The 24,441-nt window shown below is 39.1% G+C and overlaps 1 protein-coding gene across 2 annotated transcripts in view; it reads left to right on the top strand.

The window, feature by feature from the left end:
- LOC109914223 (cAMP-responsive element modulator-like) overlaps positions 1 to 10,744 on the top strand; it is a 31,068-nt gene extending 20,324 nt beyond the window's left edge. Inside the window, exons 2-3 of one of the 2 annotated variants that reach the window (XM_048611042.1) lie at positions 2,151 to 2,307; positions 9,877 to 10,744. In XM_048611042.1, coding sequence (XP_048466999.1) covers positions 2,151 to 2,307; positions 9,877 to 10,021 — 302 coding nt within the window. In that variant the 3' untranslated portion in view covers positions 10,022 to 10,744. Of the gene's footprint in view, positions 1 to 2,150; positions 2,308 to 9,434 lie in introns of both variants that reach the window. The other variant, XM_020513804.2, reaches the window with a different exon arrangement.
- Positions 10,745 to 24,441: the final 13,697 nt, after the last annotated feature.

Raw genomic sequence — 24,441 nt, 5'->3', positions numbered from 1 at the left:
ACCTCAAAGGCAACTACGGAAGGGCAATAAATGCTGGCTCAGCCAGCTATGCCCACGCCCCACGAGTGAATATGTATGTAATATAAAAAAAGTTATTTAGCTTTACAATTTATCGTGACAATGAAAGTGAAGAGGTCCTTTTAACATTGGTTTGTATGCATTGTAGTAAGATCAGAGCAATGGACTTGGTGCTTGTTTTGAGAATTCTAAGATACAACTACTGTCAACATTATTTTATCCTCGATGTTTTATTGTTGTTATTTTCTGCTATAATTGTTTTTGACAATAGAATCAATCCCTTTAGCAGTCCTATCAATTAAGTGTGACTAAAACTAAGATAAACTGAAATTTTAAAATCTAATTGAGAATTTGACCATGATTATTTTATATTAATGAAATATATTAATCCTGACATTTGTAAGCAATGCAATGTTGCAATGTGTTAATATTGATGCAAGCCTTCTGATGCTGTTCTGATGCAAGTTTCATTTCCTTACTGACTTTCTAGTATTGGTAACACTGAGCAACAACCAAGTATTTTCCCACAGATAATGAGGCTGTTTATTTTTAATTTTAAAACTCATATTAAGCTGCTCATATTTCTAAGTAGGTAGTAATGAATCAGAATCCCAAATCTAAGCTTTTCTTCTTTAAGTTCCATTCAATGCATTGCTAATGTCAAGCTCCGCTTACTTCGTCTATAATTTCAATTTTTGAATTCCTGAGCCACCTTTGTTCTACACACTTTAAGACCATCTCAGTCACTCAACAGTTACATTGTTTATAATACAACTGTGTGGCATTGTGATCTTCTTTCATCTTCCTCCATTTCTTTGCCACAATCTGCTACTCCATCTTCCACAGGCTCCTTCAGTAAATTGTTTTCATTTGGTTGCAATTCTTTTACATCCTAGAGCTAGAGGTTGATTTTATCACCATCTTGCCTGTATCGTACCTCTCTAGAATGTCTGAAGGCTTCATCTTTGACTCCCACTTTTTCCCATTAGGCATACTGTCTCTCAGTAATATTAATTGTGCACCTATACACATATTCAGTTTCTGTATGTAGATGTATTGCACCTTATGCACTTTCTGCACATGGTAAAGAAACTGTATTACTTTGCTGTAAATTCCTACTATTATCCCAACTCCATTTTCCACTTTAATAGCTCCCCTGACAGAATCTGATGATGTACATTCCATATAATCTGATTTGATCTTCATCTGAGTTGAAAATATTGTATCCTGCCTATCACTAACTTTGATTTCCTGTCCACAAATCTGCTCCTAATTCACCACCATTACTGAAATCATTATCCACGGTTATATTCTTCAGGGCTTGCCTTCTTCAAAGTTTGTCATCCTATACAAACTACAGCACATTCGTAATATTGTCACTACACCAAACTCTACTAACCCATTACTTGTTTTCGACGCTCATCAGGTCTGGCAGCATCTATGGAGAGAAATCAGAGTTAACATTTCAGGTTGAGCGACCCTTCCTCAGAAGGGTCTGAGGAAGGGTCACGCGACCCGAAATGTTAACTCTGATTTCTCTCCACAGATGCTACCAGATCTGCTGAGCTTTTACGGCAATTTCTGTTTTTTTGTTTTTGATCTTAGAGTAGTTTTTTTCGGTTTTTACTTGTTTTCAATGATTGGCAGGTATCCAATTCTCCAATACACTTTATTGTAAGTTTTAGTTTCTGTGTACAACACCCTTTCTGGCCCCTCTACATTTAAATGCAATACCTTCTCAATCACTCAACATTTGTAACGTTGGCTATGTTACGTGTCCTTTGACTCTGGCTTCCTCTGCATTTCAATTGCTTTTAGCTACCCCACCAATACGCCATTCTCTAAATCTCTTTGGCATGCTACTTTCATTTCTGCCTTTGAAATGCCTCCAATTGTCAACTGTGCCTTCACCTTTTCTAACTTGCTTCTCTGTGAAATTTTGGGACATTTAATCTCAGTAAATATGCAATAGCATTGCAGGTTGTTTCTAAAATAGTGGGGAGAAGAAAAATTTGGGTAAGGAATTTTATAGTGATTTACCTTCAAAAGAAGTGTAACTAAAAGGTGTAGAATAAGGTTTTAAGGTGACCACTGATTTACGTCTCACTAATATTAAAACATCTACCTTGCAGCTGCCACTGGAGATATGCCAACTTACCAAATCCGAACCCCAACTACCACCTTACCTCAGGGAGTGGTAATGGCAACCTCACCAGGGACATTGCATAGTCCACAACAGCTGGCAGAAGAGGCTACACGTAAACGGGAGCTCAGGCTAATGAAAAACAGGTAAGATATCAGAAAATAGGTAATCAGCTGGATTGCATGCTTAAGAAAGAATCTGTAATGGAAAGAATGTACTGCAGTGAAGAAATGGGTATCTTACGAAAATAATTAAACCAGTTGTGTTGATTTTTGGTTTTGGAGCTTTGTTATTGGTATAAATGTGCACAGTTTTGGATTTGTTCAGAGCCAACAACTATTAGATTTCATTTCCTCTGTTTTCCTTTCAGTGATGATTTCTGTAAATCACATCTGTTCAGACCTGAGCACCAGAATTTAGAGATTCCCAAGATTTTTGGAATGGACCAAAAACAGAAATTGCAATTTCTGTATTTGTTTCAGATTTCCAGCAAACACAGTTCTTGGTTTTTAGTTTTATTTCATTGGAATGGACTCCGATGAGCATTGTATTGCCAAAGCAAATCCCACTTTTTGGTTAGGTACAAGCTGAAGTGGTTCAGGGGATATCAGTTGCCTTGAGAGAGGAAGGCTTTTAAATCCAGTTTAGTAATTCTTGTTTCACCCGCTCAGTTAGAAAAAGAGACAATCATACATTCGTTGGACTAACCTGGGGGACTGTTTTGAGGGACAAGCAATTTCTTTCAATTTGTGAGTGATGCTTATAGTGCTGAAGAGAAAACTTTGCAAATAGTGAATCAGAGATAACAAGGTGTAGAGCTGGATGAACACAGCAGGCCAAGCAGCATCAGAGGAGCAGGAAAGCTGATGTTTTGGGCCTAGACCCTTCTTCAGAAACTATCTCTCTCAAATAGTGAATCATCTGTTTTACCATCAATTGTTGCAGATTGTGTACAAGAAATAACTAAGCTAATAACTTAGAGACGTAGAAATTGAGAGCAGGAGTAAGCCATTTGACATTTAGAATCTGATCTGCCATTCAGTATGACCTTGGCTGATCGTCTAACTCAGTATCCTGTTCTGCTTTCTCCCATTTCACTTTGATCACTCGAGCCTTAAGAACTATATCTGTTTCCTACCTGATAATAGTCAATGTTTTGCCCTCAACTGCTTTCTAGGCAGAGAATGCCGCAGGCTCACCACATTGTGGGTGAAGAAATTTCTCATCATCTCAGTCCTAAATAGCCTGCCCTGTATCCTTAACAGTGTTTCTGGACTTTCTGATCATCAGAAACATTCTGACTGCATGTATCCTGTCTAGTTATTTTAGAGTTTTATAGGTTTCGATGAGATCCAACAAGCCCCACTACTCCTTCCCCACCCCTCCCAACCCCCCTAACCTCCACACCAACCCCACTTATTCTTCTAAACTCCAGTGAATATAATACTAACCAATCCCACCTTTCTCCATAAGTCAGTCCTACCATTACAGGAAACAGTCTGGTAAACCTTCCGTAGGCAGAACACTCTTCCTCTTAAGGTGACTAAAATTGCACACACAACTCCAGGTATGGTCTCAACAAGGCCCTTTACAATTGCAGCAAGACAACTCTGCTGCTGTACTCAAATTTTCTCGCTATAAAGACATAACATTTGCCTTCTTCATCACTTACATGCTTTCTGTAGAAAATCCTGCTTAGCTGACTTTCCAGTTCTGCTGACCCTCCTTAGCATCCTGTTCCAACAACAGCTTGCGTTAAAATAGCACGTTTAATGTAAGGAAATGTTCCAATGCAATTCACAGGGCTGTCATTGAACCAGATTTGATGCTGAGCCATATAAGGAGATGTTTGGAGACATGATCAAAACCTAGGTCAAAGAGAATGATTTTAAGGAGAATTTTGAAAGAGGAAAGGAAGGTGGATAGGCAGAGAGATATAGGGATGGAATTCCAGGCCTTCGAATCTAGACAACTAAAAGCATGGAGGTGCAAGCGTTGAAGCAATGAAGAAACTTCAAAATGAGGGAAGTTTTAAAATCAAGATATTTCTTAGCTAGGAGTCAATGCAGATCAGTGCGTGGAAGTTGGTGCAAGTTAGAGCATGGGCAACAAGAGTTTTGAATGATTTAAAATTTTTGAAGGTGATTCAAAACTGCATTAGAGTAGTCAGTCTGGAGATAATGAAGAAATGGGTGTGCATTTCAGCAGCAAAGATTGAATCTGGTGATGTAATGAAAAAGGAAGTAGGGAGTCTTCAAGATCCCATGGATATGTGACAAAATGTTAATGTTAATGTCAAGTATAACACTACATTTGCAAATGTCTGGTTAAGCCAGGAGAGTGGTGGATTTAATTGCAAGGAAACAGAGTTTATGTCAGGGCAAAAGACGATGACTTCTGGCTTTGAGTAGTTAGTTGGACAAAGTTTCTTGCTTACCCTGAGCTAGATGTCTGATAAGCCATCTCACAATTTAGTGATGGTGGAATGCATTAGAGAGCTGGAGGTGCAGTAAGAGTTGGGTATCATCAATAAATATATGAAAATTGCATTGTACATCAACCATAAAATCTTGGAACTGAATCTTTCATTAGGCTCAGGGAAACTTAACCTGTGTGCTTTTGTGAATTGCAAGCTGTAAACCTGGCCCACAAACGACTTCTTCCTATTTGTATTTTCAAGTTTGCAGTGCAGTTTCCATGTTGCAATGGAATACATGAGGAATACAGGCATGAGACAGGCCAATTCAAAGGCTTGTTTTGGTTCTCCAACATAGCATCCAAGTTCCCAACAGCATTGAAAAGTCCCCTAAACCTCAGCTTTTACTCCCTGCATCCACTGTCCATGCCAGCCCATTTTTTCTTAATGCCGTGAGATCACCTGTTGCTACCTTTTTGCACCTACGTGTCCTCCAATTCCCCTCAGATTGCCCTGAGCTAATTCTATGACCCCATGTATCCTCCATGCCCCTTCAGATCACTTGTACCCCCTTGCTGTCCTGATCTAATGTCCATATCTACTCATGGCACATTCTTAATGTAGATTGCCTGAAACATCAATGGAAAAATGAACATTTCACTATCTAATAAGTGTTCACATCATTGAGCCTGAGAAAAAAATATATTCTGCTATGTGCAAAGTCCTTGTAATATTTACATTAGTTTGCCTCAACAAACCAGTAATCACATCAAAGGAACACTGTGTTATTACAACTTCTTGAAACTGTCATTCATTTCTGAAATTAATGTAACACCCTTTGTGCTAAGATGCATTAAAATGTGAAACTCAGTTTTCTGAATGACCACAACTATCCAAAAAAATAGACTACTATCTGAGAAGAACAGCAGATACTAATTTTAATTTCAAAGCAGGGTGTCTGTCAATCATTATAGAGGAGTAAATAGCTGGCCTTTGTCCATCCATATCAATATCATGAATTTTTATCAGCCAGAACTTCTTGAATCATGGTAGACAACTCAAATTGGCAAGATATTTTGTAACAATTTTACTCCAGTATGTTGCTTCCTGCAATGGAAAAATCTTTGTAATGCATGTGAACAAATATATTAGGACTGGTCACTGTAAGGGTGACTTTACTTTTAAAGGACTTACAAAGAATGGATGCATTGGAAGTGTACCTACATTACAGTATAGGAGCTTTTGTAACTATCTGTGATTCTGTCGAGGTAAATTCATCCTTCTGAGATCCAGTATAGGCATGACAGACCACGTAGCCACCTTCTTTGTTGCAGTCATTCTGTAATTCCACAATAGTAACATTTGAAAGCATGAAAACACCGTAAAGTTAACTTTTAGAATGTTCCAGACTTCTCAGAAGGTTTTCCATTTTCTTTACAAACTCTCATTTTACGTGCTCTTAATCGACTTCCAAACCCTGAGCCAGCAGATGAAGATGGTCTGCAGAAACAAATCCAATTTTTATCCCCTATTTAAATTGGGAACCTGACTTCAGCAGGTATGGCTGTGTTTTGCACACTACCACATATGGCCATTCATGCTGTAAAATATGCCTCTGAACCCAGGTGAAAATTCTGCTCGTTCACTTTCATGTTTCTTCTACTTTGCTACCTCAAGCGTTTGTCTGAATTTTACATCAAAACAAAAAATGGGATGCTCAAACTCTATATTCTTGCATTGTTAGTCTTCTGAATATTGCCTGTTCTGCTCCCTTCCGTCTCAGCATACCTCCACAATTGCAGGAAGAGTCAATGGCTAGCTGGCTGTCAAGAGGCTTCACCTTGGTACATTTTAGCCTGTTTTAAATCTTCTTTAAAGGCCAATGTTTTCAATGGTGGCTACAGCCATTTGCCCGCAAGAAAATTGCCATTTCTACTTGAGACACTAAAGCTTTGTGGAAAACTACATCAGCATTACTGCCAGTAATAGTGCAATAACAGTTTTATTCATGCCCATTTTTGAAATGATCCACGGTCATGTCATTTAAAAAATGAAGGAACTTTTAAATTTTGAAATTTAACCTGGAACTCCATATGATCTAGAGTTCCTTGCTTCACAATATTGCAGTCATAGCCCAAGAAACTAGCCAAAACAGGGTGGTTAATTTCTACAGCTCTGCACTTTCTGCTTATGATGTGATGCTGGTCTAGATTTTTCACTGCCTCCTAAAAAGAAATGTGTATCCTTTTCTTGATGCTTCTAATAACACCATTGGAAACACTTGATAACTTAGCAGGCTTGGGGACCCACTTTAAAGTCTAGCATTCTAATTCACTAATCAAAGTGTTGTATCTTAAATAAGTTGTGAATGACTTATACATTTTTTTTAAAGTTCTCAGATTGTGTATACATTTAAGTTCTCAGATTGTGTCAATCCTTTTGGTCACCACTTGAACCAGCCTTCTGATGTGACAATTTAGAAATGTGACTTCTCACTGTGTATTCTAATCTGGTTTATTGTAATGGTGATCGTTGTTGAAAATTGTGAATGCATTTTGAAAATACTAACATTTTAAAGCAGGACGTTGTTGGGTAGAATATATAGTGTATGTGTCATATTATAAATATACGTAGGGAAGTGCGTGTGGGTTTATTTTCCTATTAGGCATCAATGAATTGAAGGTTGTCTTTGTATACTATTTTAATGTTCTGATGAAAATTCAAGTATGCTTAATTTCATGAAATAAAGATACTTTGCATCTTTGCTTTCTTTTGATAATTTGTTGTTATTATAAGCATATTTTGCAATGAACACCAGCATTATTTGCATGTAGTATCTTCTATCTAAAAAATAATTTACGCAAGTTAAGTTACATCAGTAGGAGTTTTACATGCAGAGATTGGTGGCCTCTGATTATAGCAATGTCTGATTGTCCTAGTAATGCCATATGCCAGCTATGTGCAATCTCACTAGCTGTGGGTTAATAGCATGCCCTCTTCCTGGTATGTCCCTGGTTTTGCTTTATCCTCATGCATCAGTAGATTATCTTACTGCTTGCCAATGGTTATTCCTCTTGCAATCCTCCTGCATGATTTTTTTGTTGTGTGGTAATGTTAAGATTTTCTGTTATGACAGAGATATTTTGAAGCCCTTAAATCATTGCTTTTGCCTCAGTTTACAACAAACAAAATCTTGAACTTGCCTTCAAAGGAAATTATATGCAGCTACATTCAGGACTGGCTTTAATTTTGCTGCTTGAACACCCTTCACTGACTTATGCTCCATCATGCAAGAAGCACAATTTGGACATGCAAGATAACTGCAGAGGGAAGCTGAGAAAGTCAAGCTTGCCATTGCTGTGTATAAGCAGGAATTGACAATTAAAAAACAAAGCAGTGGATGAATGAGACTTTATTGAAAGTTATAATTTTCATACATTGTTGAAAGATTTGCAGTAAATATCTATCACCAGTCTAAAGTGCCACAACAGTATTTCCACATGTATTAAGTTAACAAACATAGCATTTAAAAAATCATTTAAAGGTAATGAACTATCTGCTTTAGTATCATGTATTCAGTTGTCAGCAGCAAGGAAAAATCACATTTCAAAAAGTAAAGAATTTTTAAAAAAGATTTCAATATTTCCCATAAAATTATACATTGTTGGCAGTCAACTTACTAACTGTACCAGGGTGCCTGACATTATGCTTTCTTTTCTTTATAAAATGACAGTCTTAAGCTTTAACTCCTTATGTTGCATTTATGTGTTATGGATGTTTAAAGTGATATCATGCAACCCAAGATAAAATATAACATGCTTACCTTGTTAAGAATTACTTTGTGCTTTTATTTCGTGGTTAGATTTATTGTTTTGTGATTTGTAAACATTTTGTAAACATTTAGACTTAGACTTCAGTAGCTATTTCTGCTTGCTAATTTAGGAGGAATTGTATACATGAGCACTTTACATTTCTGTCAAGAGTTCAAAAAAAAAATCAGTAGCTTCAAATAATAGCTTTTTAAACTCTGACCCGGCTATAAGACATTGTAATTGTATGGACTACCTGAGAGGGTTAGGGTCAGTGATTTTTATTTGGTTAAAATACTAAACCAAAGAAAATCCAAATATGCTTAATTTCACTGCTATTTTGTTTTAGCTTGCCCAGCACATTTCAGTATTTTAACATTTTATGTATTTTTAAAATATGTCTTTACAAGAGGATGACTGAGGAAAAATATAACTAATGATGAACAATGAGCTAATAAATCCTTTATTATAATCGATTGAATTTTTTTGGCAGTTTTTGATTGGGTCCTCAGAAATAACTGGAAGAATGAACATTTCTTGTTGCTTTTCAAAGGTCTTAGTTGACATGTTTAGACTGATAAAAATATTAATATCATATATTTTCATACTGTTTAATAATTTTACGCATACTTGTGTTTTGCCAAAAAAAAATGTTCTTCCTGGAACAGTGATCAAATTACTTATTTCATTGCTGTGGCTATATACTTCAATCCAGACAGAAACTTACATCTGAACACAGTACTTCAATTTGATGTGGTGTGTCACCTGTCAAAAGTCGTTCGAGGGGGATGAGTCAACTGCATCCCATTCCTGGCATTCATACTGGTTGGCTGCAAATAATTCCATAAATATGATTTAGGTTTTGGAGTGTTGCGAGGGATTTTACAAAGCCAGCAGCTTCTGATTTTGGTTGGTACAGGTCGTAGCTCAAGGACTGGGGATCCTCAAGTGGCGCTCTAAGGATGGCATTACAAAGACAAAGTATACAGATTAGTCGGTTTCTTCCCTTTTTCGGCTGTCGCTATGATGTGCCTTCTGTTAATTCCAGGGAGGCTGCTCGTGAATGTCGCAAAAAGAAGAAGGAGTATGTCAAGTGTCTTGAAAATCGAGTCGCTGTGCTTGAAAATCAAAACAAGACTCTTATCGAGGAACTCAAGGCCCTAAAAGACTTGTACTGCCATAAAACAGATTAACAGCTTCAAACTGCCACTTTCATACTTTTTGAACTCTGACCCAGGCATGAGATGTTGCAGTTCCATGGACTACCAGGTGGAGTTGGGACAGGGACACTTTTGAGCATGATGTACTCCATTTTGCTTTGTATTTTAACCTAGCCTATGAATTCAGTTGCAAGTTTGGGAGCTTGGGGAGGGCTGATGGGTGTGTTGCAGAATCATGTTGACCTATAATACTGGAATTGTTCCAGAAGCCCTGATGTTGCATAGCATATCAAGTATTTCTCGTTCCTTTTTTGCTTCTGCTGTTTGCAGGGAGGCTGCCAAAGAATGTCGACGTCGAAAAAAGGAATATGTAAAGTGTCTGGAAAGTCGTGTTGCAGTGCTGGAAACCCAAAACAAGCAGCTAATCGAGGAACTCAAAACATTGAAAGAACTTTATTGTGATAAATCAGAGTAGTATTTGTGATCTGAGTTCTGACCAATTTGATGTCTACAGCATCTTTCTTTGAAGATGAAGCCTCTGCAGCTTCAGACTGCTTTTTATTTTTTGCTTTGCAAAACTACGTAGACAACATCAGAAACTTTAACCTGTAACATTTCTCAGAAGTTATTCACAGTAATATATTTTGTTAAGTGTTTGTTGTATAACGAAAATTGTGAAAAAAATGAACAAAAAAACTTTTGTAAAAACAATTAGTTAAATGTGTATATACATATAATGTACCTGTTACAATGTACTGCAGTACTTGCTGAAGTTGTTCTATTTGTTAAACATTTGCATTTAAGATTTATGTGTTGTGCATTATATGCTGTCCTGAAGAATACAATGTAATATTATTTTTATAGGTGTTTATTGTTCTTTTAGTGCCCTATCATATAAATACAAATTTAAAAAGATATGCAGGGTAATTGAATAAAATAAATCAGAAGAAATTTGCCCTATATAAGAAAAAAACTACCTTTAAAAAGGGGTGGGGGTTTAGAAAAGAAAAAATGTGTCATTGGCTAATTATATGTAAAGAGAGTGTTATATTCAGTAGCTTGCAAAACATTTGGAATTTCTGGTTACTTTTTGACTTTTATATATGTTATTTTGTAAAATGTAGCTCTGTACTGCTGTCAGTCCATGCTTATGTAGTTCAAGGATTGGAAATAGGTTTTAATAGAACCACATTGGTTACAAAACACCTTTTGGTTTGTTGCTTGAGTTAAAAATATGCACACATTATGTACAAATTTTGTTCCCATGATTCATCAATTATTACCTTCTGGAGAAACAGTGTTAATCATAATGGTTAATCACCGAGAAAGAAAATCAATGTATTGCACTTATATTTCTGCATTTTCCTGATTCTTCTTTTGGATAAGGTAGCAGTAATTTCAAAACTTGTGATACTTATTACAGACTTTTACTTGGTTTGTTTTTAGAGCTTGCAACCTTAAAAATCTAAAAGTAAATTTGCAGAGTTTTGGGCACAAATTTCATATGTCATCAAAAAAGCCAAGTTCATTTTTAAAATAGTAGTCCCACATGGAAAAAATTATTTGTGAATTATTTGTGCAAATTCCTCACAATAATGTGTTTTGCACTGTGAAAAATTGCTTACAGAGACTTATTTGGTTGAAATCCAGCTACATTCATTAGATCATGAGAATCATAACCATTTAATCCCTTATACCTATTCCACCATTCAGTAAATTCATGGCTGAGCTGATTGTGGCCTCGATAATCCTTGACTCCCTTGTCAATCAAAAATTTCTCCTGCTCTGTCTGGATTATTTTCAATGATCTACTATCCACTGATCCAAGATTAACAATTCTCTGAGGGAAGAACTTCTTCCTGATTTCTGCCTTAAATAGGAACTGCTTTATTTTTTAAATGTGCCATTCTATTTCCAGGTTCTGTCATGAGAGAAAGCATTCAGCATCCGTCCTGTCAAGCCCATCAGAGTCTTATGTTTCAATGGAGGAATAGTCATAGAGTCATACAGCATGGAAACAGACCTTTTGGTCCAACCAGTCCTTGCTGAACATAATCCCAAACTAAATAAAATCTAAAAGAACTGCGCATGCTGTAAATCAGGAACAAAAACAGAAGTTGCTGGACAAGCTCAGCAGGTCTGACAGCAGCAAAGAAGAAAAACTGTCATAGTTAATGTTTTGAGTCCGGTGACCCTCAGCACTGAGGTTCTTCCACAGTTGGCAACATCCTGGTAAATCTCTTCTGAACCCTCTCTAGCTTAATAATGTCCTTCCAAAGCAGGGCAACCAGTTCTGGACACAGTACTCCAGAAGAAGTCTCACCAATGTCTTGTACAACCACAACATGACTTCCAACTCCTCTACTTCGATAATTGAGTGATGAAGGCAAGTGCGCTAAATGCCTTTTTAACCACCATGTCTATATGTGCTGCAAACTTCAAAGAATTATGTACCTGAACCCCTAGGTCCCTCTATGATAATACTACCCAAGGCCCAACCATTAATTGTGTAAGTTCTGCCCCTGTTTGTTATACCAAAATGTAATACCTTGCATTTATCCAGATTGAACTCCATCTGCCATTTTTCAGCCCATTGACCCATTTGATCAAGATCCCTTTGCAATCTTCTTCACTGACGACGATGTCACCAATTTTGGTTTTGTCCGCAAACTTACTAAACATGCCTTCCATATTCTCATCTAAGTCATTTATGTAAGTGACCAACAAAGGAGGACCCAGTATTGATCCCTGTGGAACGCCACTGGTGTCAGGCCTCTAGTTCGAAAAGCAACCACCAATCTGTCTCCTGCTGTTAAGCCAATTATGTATCCACTTGGTAAGCTCACCCTGAGTCCCATGTGATCTAACTTTATTGATTAGTTTACTATATGGAACCTTGCCAAAAGCTTTACTGAAGTCCAAGTAAACAACGTCTATTGCTCTGCCCTCAATCTTTTTAGTAACTTCCTCAAAAAACTCCAGCAAGTTTGTAAGACACGATTTTCCACTCACAAAACTCTCTCAAGTGTTTATAAATTCTTTTAGAATCACTTCAAACAATTTACCCGTAATAAAAGTCAGACACAGGTTTATAGTTGCCTGGTTTCTCTTTACAACCCTCTTAAACAACAGCACAACATCAGCCACACTCCAGTCATCAGGTACCTCACCCATAGTTATAGATGATGCAAATATTTCTGCAAGGGACTCCACAATTTCCTCCCTTACATCCCACATCATTCTGAGATACATTAGATCAGGTCCCAGATATAAGATCACTTCTTCATTCTTCTCACTGATGTCTTTAATCTGACTGGACGGGCTAGGCCTGAACCTATCATTCGTCATAAGTCACCCTTTCCATTCTCTGAGCTGCCTCCAATGCATATATATGCCTCCTTAAATAAGGGTGTCTGATACTGTGCAAAGTACTCCAGATTCAGTTGCCTGAGTGCACTGAACAATGGAAGCATAACCTCCCAATTTTATATTCAATTCCCATCGTGAGAATTGATAACATTTTACAAGCTTCCCTAAATCATTGCCTAGGCCTGCATAGTTACCTTTTGTGATTCATGCACAAGGACACCCAGATCCCTCTGCATCTTGGATCTGCGATCTCCCATGATTTAAATTTGATGCTTCCTTTTGATTCTTCAAAGTGAAAATTTCAGATTTTCTCACAATGTACTCCATTTGATACATGTTTACATTTAAAGTATCAATATCTTTTTGTGTTCTTCCTGTTTGTTCACAACTTCATTTCCCACCAATCTTTGTGTTGTTGGTAGATACCTTTTCTCCCTTCATCTACTTTATATAATGTGTAAATAGTTGATATCCCAGCACTAATCCCTGTGGCATAGCACTCATTACATCTTGCCAACCTGAAAAAAAACGTCTACCTTCTGCTTCCTGTTAGCCAGCTAATCGTCTAAACTTGGCCATCCTACAATTTCTTAATTTGGACAATGCAACTTTAAAATTGCTGAATATCTGAAAGGTCTTGCTTCATTTGTGCATTTGAACGACCGATTTGCAATCAGTTCTGGACTACTTTGTAGCAACAGACTAGTGTAACTTATGAGAAAATATTGCTACAAGTAAACTAGAACTGCAGGGTGATGGGTATCACAGCAGAAAGAATAAGGGGTGGGGGAACAATGGATAGAAAAAAAAGACAGAAAAGTAAGAACTTAATGTGGAAGACAGAAAAAAAACAAGCTAAAAATATGGGCGATAGCGCAAAACAAAGCTGTCTAAGATGGTTAAAAAACAAAAAGTAATTGTGTGCTAGTGCACAGAACATTTGCAAAAAGGTAGATGAATTAACAGCACAAGCAGATGTACATTGACGTAACATAGTTGCAATTACAGAGACATGGCTGTACTGTGACCACGGATGGGGACTGAACATCCAAGTTATTCAATATTTAAGAAGGACAGACAAATAGGGAAAGGAGGTAGGATAGTATTATGATGTTTATTGATGTGGAATCTGTATGGGTGGAGAATAAGGGGCAGAAAACATTGTTAGGGGTTGTCTTTAAGCCCACAAGCAATAATGATGAAAGGGAAGACATTTGAAATAATTCCATAGACTGGTATTCTGTCACCAAGTCACCCTTAGTTTATATGTGGAAAATTCTTGACACTGGCTCAGCTCTCTCAGAGTGAACAGGACGGCTGACACTCCTGCTCTTATCTGTCAGCCAAAGGTTTGCTGCTTGGACCAGGTTAACGGCCCCAATCAGAGAACTCATATTCCATGAGGCCCACCCGGCTGACCTCATTGCAATCACTACATTCATCACCCTCTGAGGATGTACGCAGGTCCTTTTTCTTGTAGTTCCTCCAGGGGCGTTTTAACACCGGTTCAGGTTTTGCTGACTCTGTGTCAGTTATAGGTGGCATGTAACACATGAGCTCATCTCTTGTGGCCGGAGCATCTCAGGAGAAATTCACTTTTTTTTCTGACAGCAAGGTTGTCGATGTGGCAAGATCAGCTGTATCCATCACAGATTCAGAGGTCTCTTGAACGCTTGATGAGGAGGAGAGCCCATGGATTCTGACAGCCTTTCCAACTGTTCCGAGAAGAAAGGCACATTTTGCGAGTTTGCAGCTTTCATGTGGTCCACCTTCTTTGTTTAGGACCATCGCTCCTATTTGAAATTTATATGTCACTGGTTCTGATCTTGCATCGACCAAGCCTTTTACCCATGCAGGTCAATTTTCACGGTTCCTACACCAAACTTCATCCCCGTCTCTCTCACTTGGCGGAGTCTAGCATCCGGCACTGTCATTCCTGATGCCATTTCACCCTACCGTCCCAGGTCTGGGAATATCAGATTTAACCTGTTACAGAGTCTTCTCCCCATTAGCAACTCTGCTGCAGATATCCCTGTAGCTGCATGAGGGTTGGACCTACAAACAAATAGGAATGGGGACAGTTTGGTATCTAACAAAGCTGCAGACTGTTTCTTCAAGCCTGACTTCAAAGTTTGGACTAATCTTTCTGCCAGGCCATTAGATGACGGATGGTGTGGAATTGCCCTTTTATGTCGAGTCCCATTCAACTTTAGGAAATACTCAAATTCCCTGCTGGTAAACGATGGTCCGCTATCTGTGACCAACACTTCTGGGATTTCATGTATTGCAAAAGATGCGTACAGTTCTTCTATCGTCGCTCCTGTGTTTGACAAATGAACTCTATGTACAACCAACCATTTTGAGTGAGTGTCTACAATGACTAAGAACATTGAGCCCATGAAAGGACCTGCATAGTCGACATGTAACCATGTCCAGGGTTTACCCACCATTCCCATGAATGTGGGGGAGCTGCTGGTGGCAGTTTTTGTCCTTGTTGGTATCTGAGGACTGCTCCACCAATGCAGCTATGTCTGCATCCAAACCTAGCCACCAGACATAACCTCTCGCCAACATCTTCATTTTGGAAACCACTGGATCACCCTGGTGGAGTTCAGCCAGTATTTGGCAGCACCCTTTACTCAGGACAATCATGCTTGTTCCCCATAATAATATGCCATCCTCTACTGTGATCTGGTCTCTCCACATCCAAAAAGGTTTCAGTTCTGGTTGTGACAGGCCTTTGGTTTCACCCATCACCATCAGTTGTTTCAGTTTTACAAGGACCAGATCTTCCTGCATCCAAAATCTGATATTGTCAGCTGTGACTGAAAGATGTGTTTAGAAAATTTAAACCCATTATTGTCTCTTCCAGTGGCAGTATCACTGGTAGTATATCTCCAGGTTGAGGCAGCTCAAAGCATCCGCATTCGCTGCTTGGCCTCCCGGACGGTGTTCCAACTTCTAATTGAACACACTTAGTATTAGAGCCCACCACTGAAACTATGGGTGGCACCGCCTTGTCCTCTTTAAGTAGGGGTTTGCGGTCCATTATTATTACAAATTCATGTCCATAAAGGTATGGGTGGAACTTCCTGACTCCAGATATGACTGCCAAATTTTCCTTCATGATCTGGGTGTACTTACACTCTGCATTAGCCAAAATCCTGGGAGCATATGTTATTGGGCATTCCGCTCCATTGGGGTACCTCCTGGCTTTTACTACCCTGATACCGTACGGGGAGACATCGCATGACAATACCAGATCTCACTTGGGGTCAGAATTTGCCAACACCTTTGAGGATGATAGCTGTTTTTTCACTTCTCTGAAAGCTATGGCTTAGCTACACAACAATTTCCAAGGCTGACCCTTTTTTTGAGTTGATGAAAGGTGCCAGGATGGGGGCCAGGTTATGTATAAACTTTCTGTAATAATTTCCTAGTCGAAGAAAAGACCTGAGCTCCAGTACAAACGTGGGAGCTGGGGAACCTTTGATTGCCCTCACTTTATCTTCCAACGTGTGTAACTCGGTATTGTTGACTCTATAGCCCACATAGGTCACTTGGAGAACACACATTTTTCCCTTCTTAGGCATACACCTCCCTGCGAAAAACATGAAAGGGGTATGTCAAAGTTCTCTAAGTGTGCCTTATTGGTCCTCCCTGTCATTAACACGTCATCTTGATAAATGGTGACTTGGGATAGATGTTACAAAATGTTCTCCGATGTCTTCTGTAAAATTATCTAGGCTGTCAATACCCCAAATGACAGTCTTATATATTGGTACAAACCCTTATGGGTATTAACTGTAGCATACTTCTGGGAATCCTCATGTAACTGCAATTGCAGATATGCATGGTTCATGTTCAGCTTCATGAAAGACAGCCTCCCTGCCAGCTTTGCATATGCATCCTCTATCCGAGGGTTTAGGTATTTATCCAGCCGTGATAAGCGGTTTACTGGTTGTTTAAAAGCCCCAGAAAGGCGAACCGACAATCAGGCTTCAAAATTGGTACAACCGGTGCTGCCCATTTCACAAACTGTTCTGGTTTGATAATTCATTTGCTTTCTAGCCTTATGATTTCTGACTCTGCTTTTGCCCATAAGGCAAATGGCATTGGGCAGGCCTTGCAGAATTGTGGAATTGCTTCCTGGTCAACATGCAAGGTGGCCTTGGCTCTTTTGCCAGTTCCTAGACCTTCCTGAAAGACTTCTGGGTATTTAATTAGGACGTCACTCAGGCAGCCATTTTCTATCAAAAAGTGTTAAGCCAATCTAGGTGAATCTCTCTGAACCAATTTCACCCCATCAAGCTTGGGTCCACACCATTTATTACATTCACTGGTAACTGAACCAGCTGCTTCTCATAAGAGACCGGAACCAAAGTTAGACCCTTAATCTGTAATGGTTCCTTGGTATATGTTCTCAGTCTAGCTGAGGTCTCATGTAAACTTAAGGGTCAGAGTCCAGAGCGAATTTTGTTAAAGACTTGTTCTGCGATGACTGAAATGGTCACACCAGTATTGACGTCCATTAGAACCGGATGACCATTTAAGCAGATATTTATTTTGATTGGTTCTGATATGGATTTTGCTAAGAAATTTAACTGTTCATACCCAGATGTTGATGGACCTTCTGAGGTTTACACTCTCCTGGATATTGGCCCATGAGTTTTCTTACTCAGTTTAGGTCTTGAGTCCGCATATCGGCAGCAACTACAATAGCTTGCTGGCCCATAACCTGAAGAAAATTTTAACCGTTTGGCTGAGGCTTGGCTCTGTTTTGGGGTTTTGCTGTGGGTTGACACAGAGTCCCTCTGTTCAGGATATATCCTGAGTGTGGCTATGCAATTGCCTTTATTCAAATAATCCCCAAGCTCAGTTGGACTGGCGAGGGTGTCCACTTCCATCAGAATACCCTGCAACTCATATGCTCCACCTCCCTCATTTTCCAATGATAAAGCCAGTTGTACTGCCTGTTTGAAGTCTAGTTGGGCTTCAGCCAATAGGCACTTTTGCAGACTTACATCACCAATCCTACATACCAACTGGTCTCTCAGCATCTCATTAAGGGTTAAACCAAGGTCATGTGCCTCTGCCAGTCATCTTAATCTAGTCAAAATCCTGATACAGATTCCCCTGATTTTCAAATTGCAGAGTCAAAAAGATATTAGAGGATCAGAATTAGAGGAGGTTTGTGGTTGTAATATTCCTTAACCAAATCCATCAACTGTTGAAAAGTTTTAGTATCTGGTGCCTCAGGGAATGTTAGGCTCCTGATAACTGAAAAAGTTGCTGATCCACAAGCTGTGAGGAGAATTACTCAATGCTTTTCATCTGCCCAATGCCATTTGTCCAGAAAATATAATGTATTCTTTCCACATACTGGAACTGGTCTTCTATAGCAAGGTCAAAGGAGTCAAGCTTCCTAAACAGTGGTATGTGCCAGAATAGTTTAATCCAACTCAAAGACAACTATTATGAATGAGTTTCTTCAGGAATGTGCTTTACCCGCACCACCACTGAAATAACTCCACAGAGGCTGACTTCCCGTCATCAAATCACCCTTTATTTACACGTGGAATGTCCTTGACATTGGTCCAGCTCTCAGAGTGCCCAGAATGTCTGATACTCCTCTTTTTATCTGTTAGCCAGGGCTTGCTGATTGGACCAGGTTAACACCCCAAGTCAAGGAACTCATATTCTATGAGGTCCACATCGCTGACCTTGTTACAATCACTACAACATTGAACTCAAGATTAGAAATGCATGCAGTAAGGAAACAATGATAATTCTGGGTGACTTTAATCTACATATGGATTACACAAACCATACCATCAATAACACTTGTTAAGAAGTTCTTCCTGATGTGTATGCATGATTTTTGTTTTGAACCAACTAGAAAGGCTATCCTAGACTGGGTATTGTGCAGTGGGAAAGAATTAATTAACAATCTTATGTGGGGTCTACTGGGGAAGAGTGACCATGAAATTCTAGAATTGTTCATTAAGGTGGAGGGTGACGAAGTTGAATCCAAAATTTGGATCCTGGATCTAAATAATGATATGAGGCACAATTTAACATTGATGGATTGAGAAATCTTACTAACGGCTTGGCAGTGAATAGGTGATGGTTAATAGTTAAGGAATACATGCATGAATCATAACAATTTGTCATTCCCAATCGCTGCAAAAATAAAACAGGAAAGGTGGCTCATGTTTCGCCATGTTTCGCAAATTAAATGAGGGACAGTATTAGATCCAAAAAGGAGATGTACAAAAATTGTCAGAAAAAGCAGCAAGTCTGAGGACTGGGGACAGTTTAGAATTCAGCAAAAGTTTGATCAAGGAACATACAGGCTTTTGCAATCAGATTTTTATAAATATGGAAGAAAGAAAAGATTAGTGATGACAAATGTAAGTCCCATAGAGTCTCAGAAGTAGGGAAATTATAATGGGGAACAAAGAAATGGCAGAAGAATTGAACACATATTTTGGTTCTGTCTTCAAAAAAGACACAAGTAATTTCTTCGAAATGTTAGAGAACCAAGGGTTGTGAGAAGGAGGATTTAAAGACAATCAGTATTAGTAAAAAAAAAGCTAACGAAATTAATGGATAGCTCTCAGAGCCAGCCTTTAATGCAATTATCCATCCATCAAAATTATCCTGCTTAACTCTTTCAAACTCAGTATAAGTTTGCCCAGGCTGCTTCCATAAGTTCCTACACCTTTGCCTGTATGTTGTCAGGACCAACTCATGTGTTAGAACTCATACATTTAGAATAGCCCTTTTCATCTCATCATACTCCCTAGATCATTCCTCTGACAGAAATGCATAAATCTCTTGTGTTTTACCTGTTAATTTACTTTGCATTTGCAAAGTCTGCCTGCTTTTGGCTATCTCATTGATGTTATTTTCTTCTCAAATGACTAGAAAAATGCTTCCACATCTTTCTCTTTGGAAAAGCCTACATGACCTTAAATATCTCTTGACTAAGCTGTGGATTTTACTAGACCTTGAGTTCCAGTTCACACAAATGGAAATGAAAACATTGGAACTGGTAGTCCAGAGGGAGGATAAAGAAAAGGAATTCAAAATGGAAGAAAGAACGCGAAAGACAGTAAAGAGAAAGAGACGGAAATTTAAATTAAAAATGAGGCCGTTTCAGCAAGCTGAACTGGTGTTTTGGGAAAGTGTGAATTTCCCGAACCTCCAGTTTCGTTTGCCAAAGCTGCATTGTTTTCTTTTTAATTTAAATTTCTATCTCTTTCTCTTTTCTCCCTTTCTCGTTCTTTCTTCTCTTTGGAATTCCTTTATTTATCCTTCCTCTGGACTACCAGTTCCAATGTTATCATTTCCATTTGCCTGAACTACAACTCAATGTTCAATTCAATGTATTGCCTGTACCACCCGATCTCTCTATTTCTACTAAACCCAACTGTTTCATTACTAAATCTATAATGTCTGCCTTCTTAGCTTGCTCTGGCTACTTTATTTTCAGGCTGCTGGCTAACTCTGCTAGTTTACCTTTAGTTGTACCTTGCAGCTGTACTAGGGAAACCTCCGAAAGGTTCAAAAGCTCTATAACAATTTCCAGTGCCATCTTAAGTCTGAATACAAACCTGGTGCCTGATTATCCACTCTAAATACCAAAATCAAATTCCACACCCCCACATGGTCTGTTTCAAGATCGAGGGATTGAGCCCCAAATTATGTTACAACATTAAGACATACACCCGAGACAAATCAGGCTTTCTACCTCTGTATTCACAACATAATAAAATCAAAGATAACACAGTGTGGAGCTGGAGGAACATAGTAGGCCAGGCAGCATCAGTGGAGCAGGAAAGTTGACATTTTGGGTCGGGACCCTTCTTCAGAAATGGCTTTCTATCTCACAGTAAAATCAAAGCTTTCAACAGTTACTCCAGTGTTTCCTAACCAGACTTTTGAATAACCAATCCCTGATTTCGTGGATAATTAATTCCAGCCACCAGTTTTGTGTCTTAAAAAGAGTTGATGATTTACTAAATACACAAAAACTTCAGCAGAGAACAATGGTAATCTGATTAATATCTGTTTTAAAACCAAAACATTTTGTTTTCAGCCCCTCATTCACACAAAAGACAGACATACAAACATAGCTAAGGGAAAAATAAAAGAAACTAACAAAACTGATCAGATTACTTAAATGTTTTTCACAATGCGTTATTTCATTGGCATAGATGTACACTCCTCAGTTGCTTTTCCAGAACTGCTGATCAGGGTCACCTTCTCAGTTCACCAAGGCAAAGAAAACAATACTACCAACTCAACTTTATTCGGGCTTCTGAAAGCTGATTGAGAGATTAGGCAGGAAGCTTTCAAATCTTCATGATTTGTGTCAAGCTCATCTCCCCCAGAAAACATAGTTCAAAAAGCCCAACTTCAACAACTGGTTCCACCCTGAGAGACCAACTATCTTTTCCTGAGGCCTCAGTTACCATTAAATACAGGGGCTGTTCTAGACTTGCCAGAAACAACTCCCAGGTACTGACTTCATTAATAGCCTACTTCTGCTATCTGTTTAAACACACTGCTCTTCTTGGGGTCACTGTGTCTGCAATTAACTTCCAGGCCTGGCTGTTTGGGTTTTTATTTTCCCCTCTACAACAAGCTGTTTCAAAGTCCACAAGTCATCTTCAAAGCTACAAGCCAAAATTGGTAAAATCAGCGAGGGCTCTAACATTTTAACTCCGGGAATTATGATTTACAGCTTGCTACACAAGTGGATTGTAACGCTAGGTATGTTCTGGCTCATATAGAACACATCCACCAGAGGTGGCAACAAAAATGCATACCATTAGGAGGGATTGCCTGTGAGTCTTCAAATTTGACTCTAATCACGTGGAGTCTCGTGGCGTCAAGTCAAATAGAGAAACTAGACCACCCTTCCTCAGCTGATAAATCAGCACTCCTGTTGAATAATGCTGGAAATATAGGTAAAAAGAATACGAAATGTGCCCTGAATGGGGGCCTTCAATAGCCTTCTCAAGAGTGACTTGGTTGCACCACTAGTGCTGTCTCTGGCTGAGGCCTGCAGGACATAATGGTCAGACTTGGTCTGCGATATGTCGTGAGAGCCCCAACAAGAAGAAAAAGATATACTTGACCTTGTCTTCACCAATATACCTGACATAGAGGCATCAGTATTGGTACGAGTGACTGCCACAAAGTCTTTGAGAAGATGAATTTTGTCTTCACTCAGGATTGGCAATTAGTCCTGAATTCTGGCTGGCATTGTGCATGCTCAAAAGGTGCATGATTAGGGTTCCCCAAGTTTGTGTATGTGTGTTAAAGCCAAGAAAGACTATTTCATGATCATTTGATGGATCAGGTCCCTCTATTCATACGAAAAGTCATGGATTGTCAAGTTTTGTCATGTGTCCTGTTTATTGGTAATCAAGAATTTCTGTCATTGTTGCAAAGCCCCACATGAAACATTTTGATTTGACAAAAGTGAAGTGGTTGCTTTGGAAATGTCAATAGATGTTTAAAAGGTAATGCTGACAAGCTGCTAAACAAAATAAAAGCCCATAGTGTTCGGGGCACGGTACTGGCATGGATAGAGGACTGACTGAAGGCGAGAAGGCAGAGAGTAAGGAAAAGGATTTTTTCTTCAGGTTGGCAGCAGGTGTTGGAATTCTACAGGGGTCAGTGTTGAGACTACAAACATTTACATTACACGTTACTGATCTGAACAAAGGAACTGAGGACATTTGTTGTTGTTATAGAGTTATAGAGTCAGACAACACAAAGATAGGTGGAGGGATAGGTGGAGTGTTGAGGAAGCAGGGACACTACAGAAGGCCTTGGATAGGCGAGGAGCGTGGTCAAAGAAGTGGCAGATGGAATACAATGTGGGAAAATGTAAGGTTATGTACTTTGGTAGGAAGAATAGAGGTATAGAGTATTTTCTAAATGGGGAAAGTCATCAGAAATCTGAAGCACAAAGGGATTTGGGAGTCCAAGTTTAGGATTCTCTCAAAGTTAACATGGAGGTTTAGTTAGCAGTTAGGGAGGCAAATGCAATGTTTAACATGCATTTCAGTAGAGCTAGAATAAAGAGCGGAGATGTACTGCTGAGCATGTTTACAAGAATGATCCTGGGGATGAAGGGCTTTTCATATCAGGAGCAGTTGAGAACTCTGGGTCTGTAATTAATGGAGTTTAGAAGGATGAGGGAGGATCGCATTGAAACTTCCAGAATACTAAGAGGCCTGGGTAGAGTGGATATGGAGAGTATGTTTTCACGAGTAGGAGAGACTAGGACCTGACGCACAGCCTCAGAGTGATGGGATGACTCTTTAGAACTCAGATGAGAAGGAATTTCTTCAGCTAGAGGGTGGTGAATCTGTGGAACTCATTGTTGCAGAAAGCTATGGAGGCCAAGTCATCGAGTGTATTTAAGACAGAGACAGGTAAATTATTGATTGGTAAGGGGATCAAGGGTTACAGGTAGAAGGCAGGAGAATTGGGTTGAGAAACATATCAGTTATAACTGAATGGTGGAGCAGACTCAATGGGCCGAAAGGTCTAATTCTGCTCCTGTATCTTAACGTTTTGTTGTCTAAAAATCTTGTTTTGACCACACCATGGGATCTGGAAAACTGGCAGCCGGGGACTTGAAGGGGTAAGATGTGAAAAAATTGTTTCCCCTTGTGAGAAAGTCTAGGACCAGAGGACATAATCTCAGAATAAGGGGTCACACATTTAAAACAGAGATGAGGAGGAAGTTCTTCATTCAGAAGTGCCAAGTGGTTGATTTATCCCAGCCACCGTTTAAGCTCCCTACTATCATGGATGACAGTGATCAACCAATTCAGTTTACTCCAAAGGTCATCAAGAATTAGTTGAAGGTAATAGATGCATCAAAGGCTGTAGACCTTGATCAGATACTGTTAGTAATATTGGTGACTTTTACTTCAGAACTGGCCGTGCCCTTAGCCAAGTACTCCCTGCACAACTGTAATACAGGCATTTATTTACCTGACTATTGTGGAACATTGTCCTGGTATATTCTGTCCACAAAATGCAGGTCAAATCTAATCCAGCTAGTTGACACCCTATCAAAATACTTTCAATCATAATCAAGGTGATGGGGAGGTATCGTGAACAGTGCTATTAAACATCAGTTACATAGCAGTAACCTGTTCACTCATGCTCAGTTTGGATTTGACCAGGGCTACTCATCCACGATTTTGATCCAAACATGGACAAAAGAGTTGAATTCAAAGGGACAGCTGAGGTGAGGGTGACTGGCCTTGATATAAAAGTAGTATTTGGTATTGAGAAGTCCTAGCAAAATTGAAATCCATGGGAAACCAGAGGAAATCATGGCATGATCACTGGCTGGACTCACAGATACCACAAATGGAGATGGTTGTAGTTACCGGAGGCCAATTTAACCTTCCCCTGGACAACAGTGTACAAATTCCGGAAGGTTAATGTCCTGGGCCCTCACCATCTTCACTGTTCCTTCAATGACCT

This window comes from Rhincodon typus, chromosome 2 (assembly GCF_021869965.1).
Source record: "Rhincodon typus isolate 14 chromosome 2, sRhiTyp1.1, whole genome shotgun sequence".
In the NCBI taxonomy this organism is placed as follows: Eukaryota; Metazoa; Chordata; class Chondrichthyes; order Orectolobiformes; family Rhincodontidae; genus Rhincodon; species Rhincodon typus.
The sequence above is the reverse complement of the archived record's forward strand: the minus strand, read 5'-3'. Positions and strand labels throughout refer to the sequence as shown.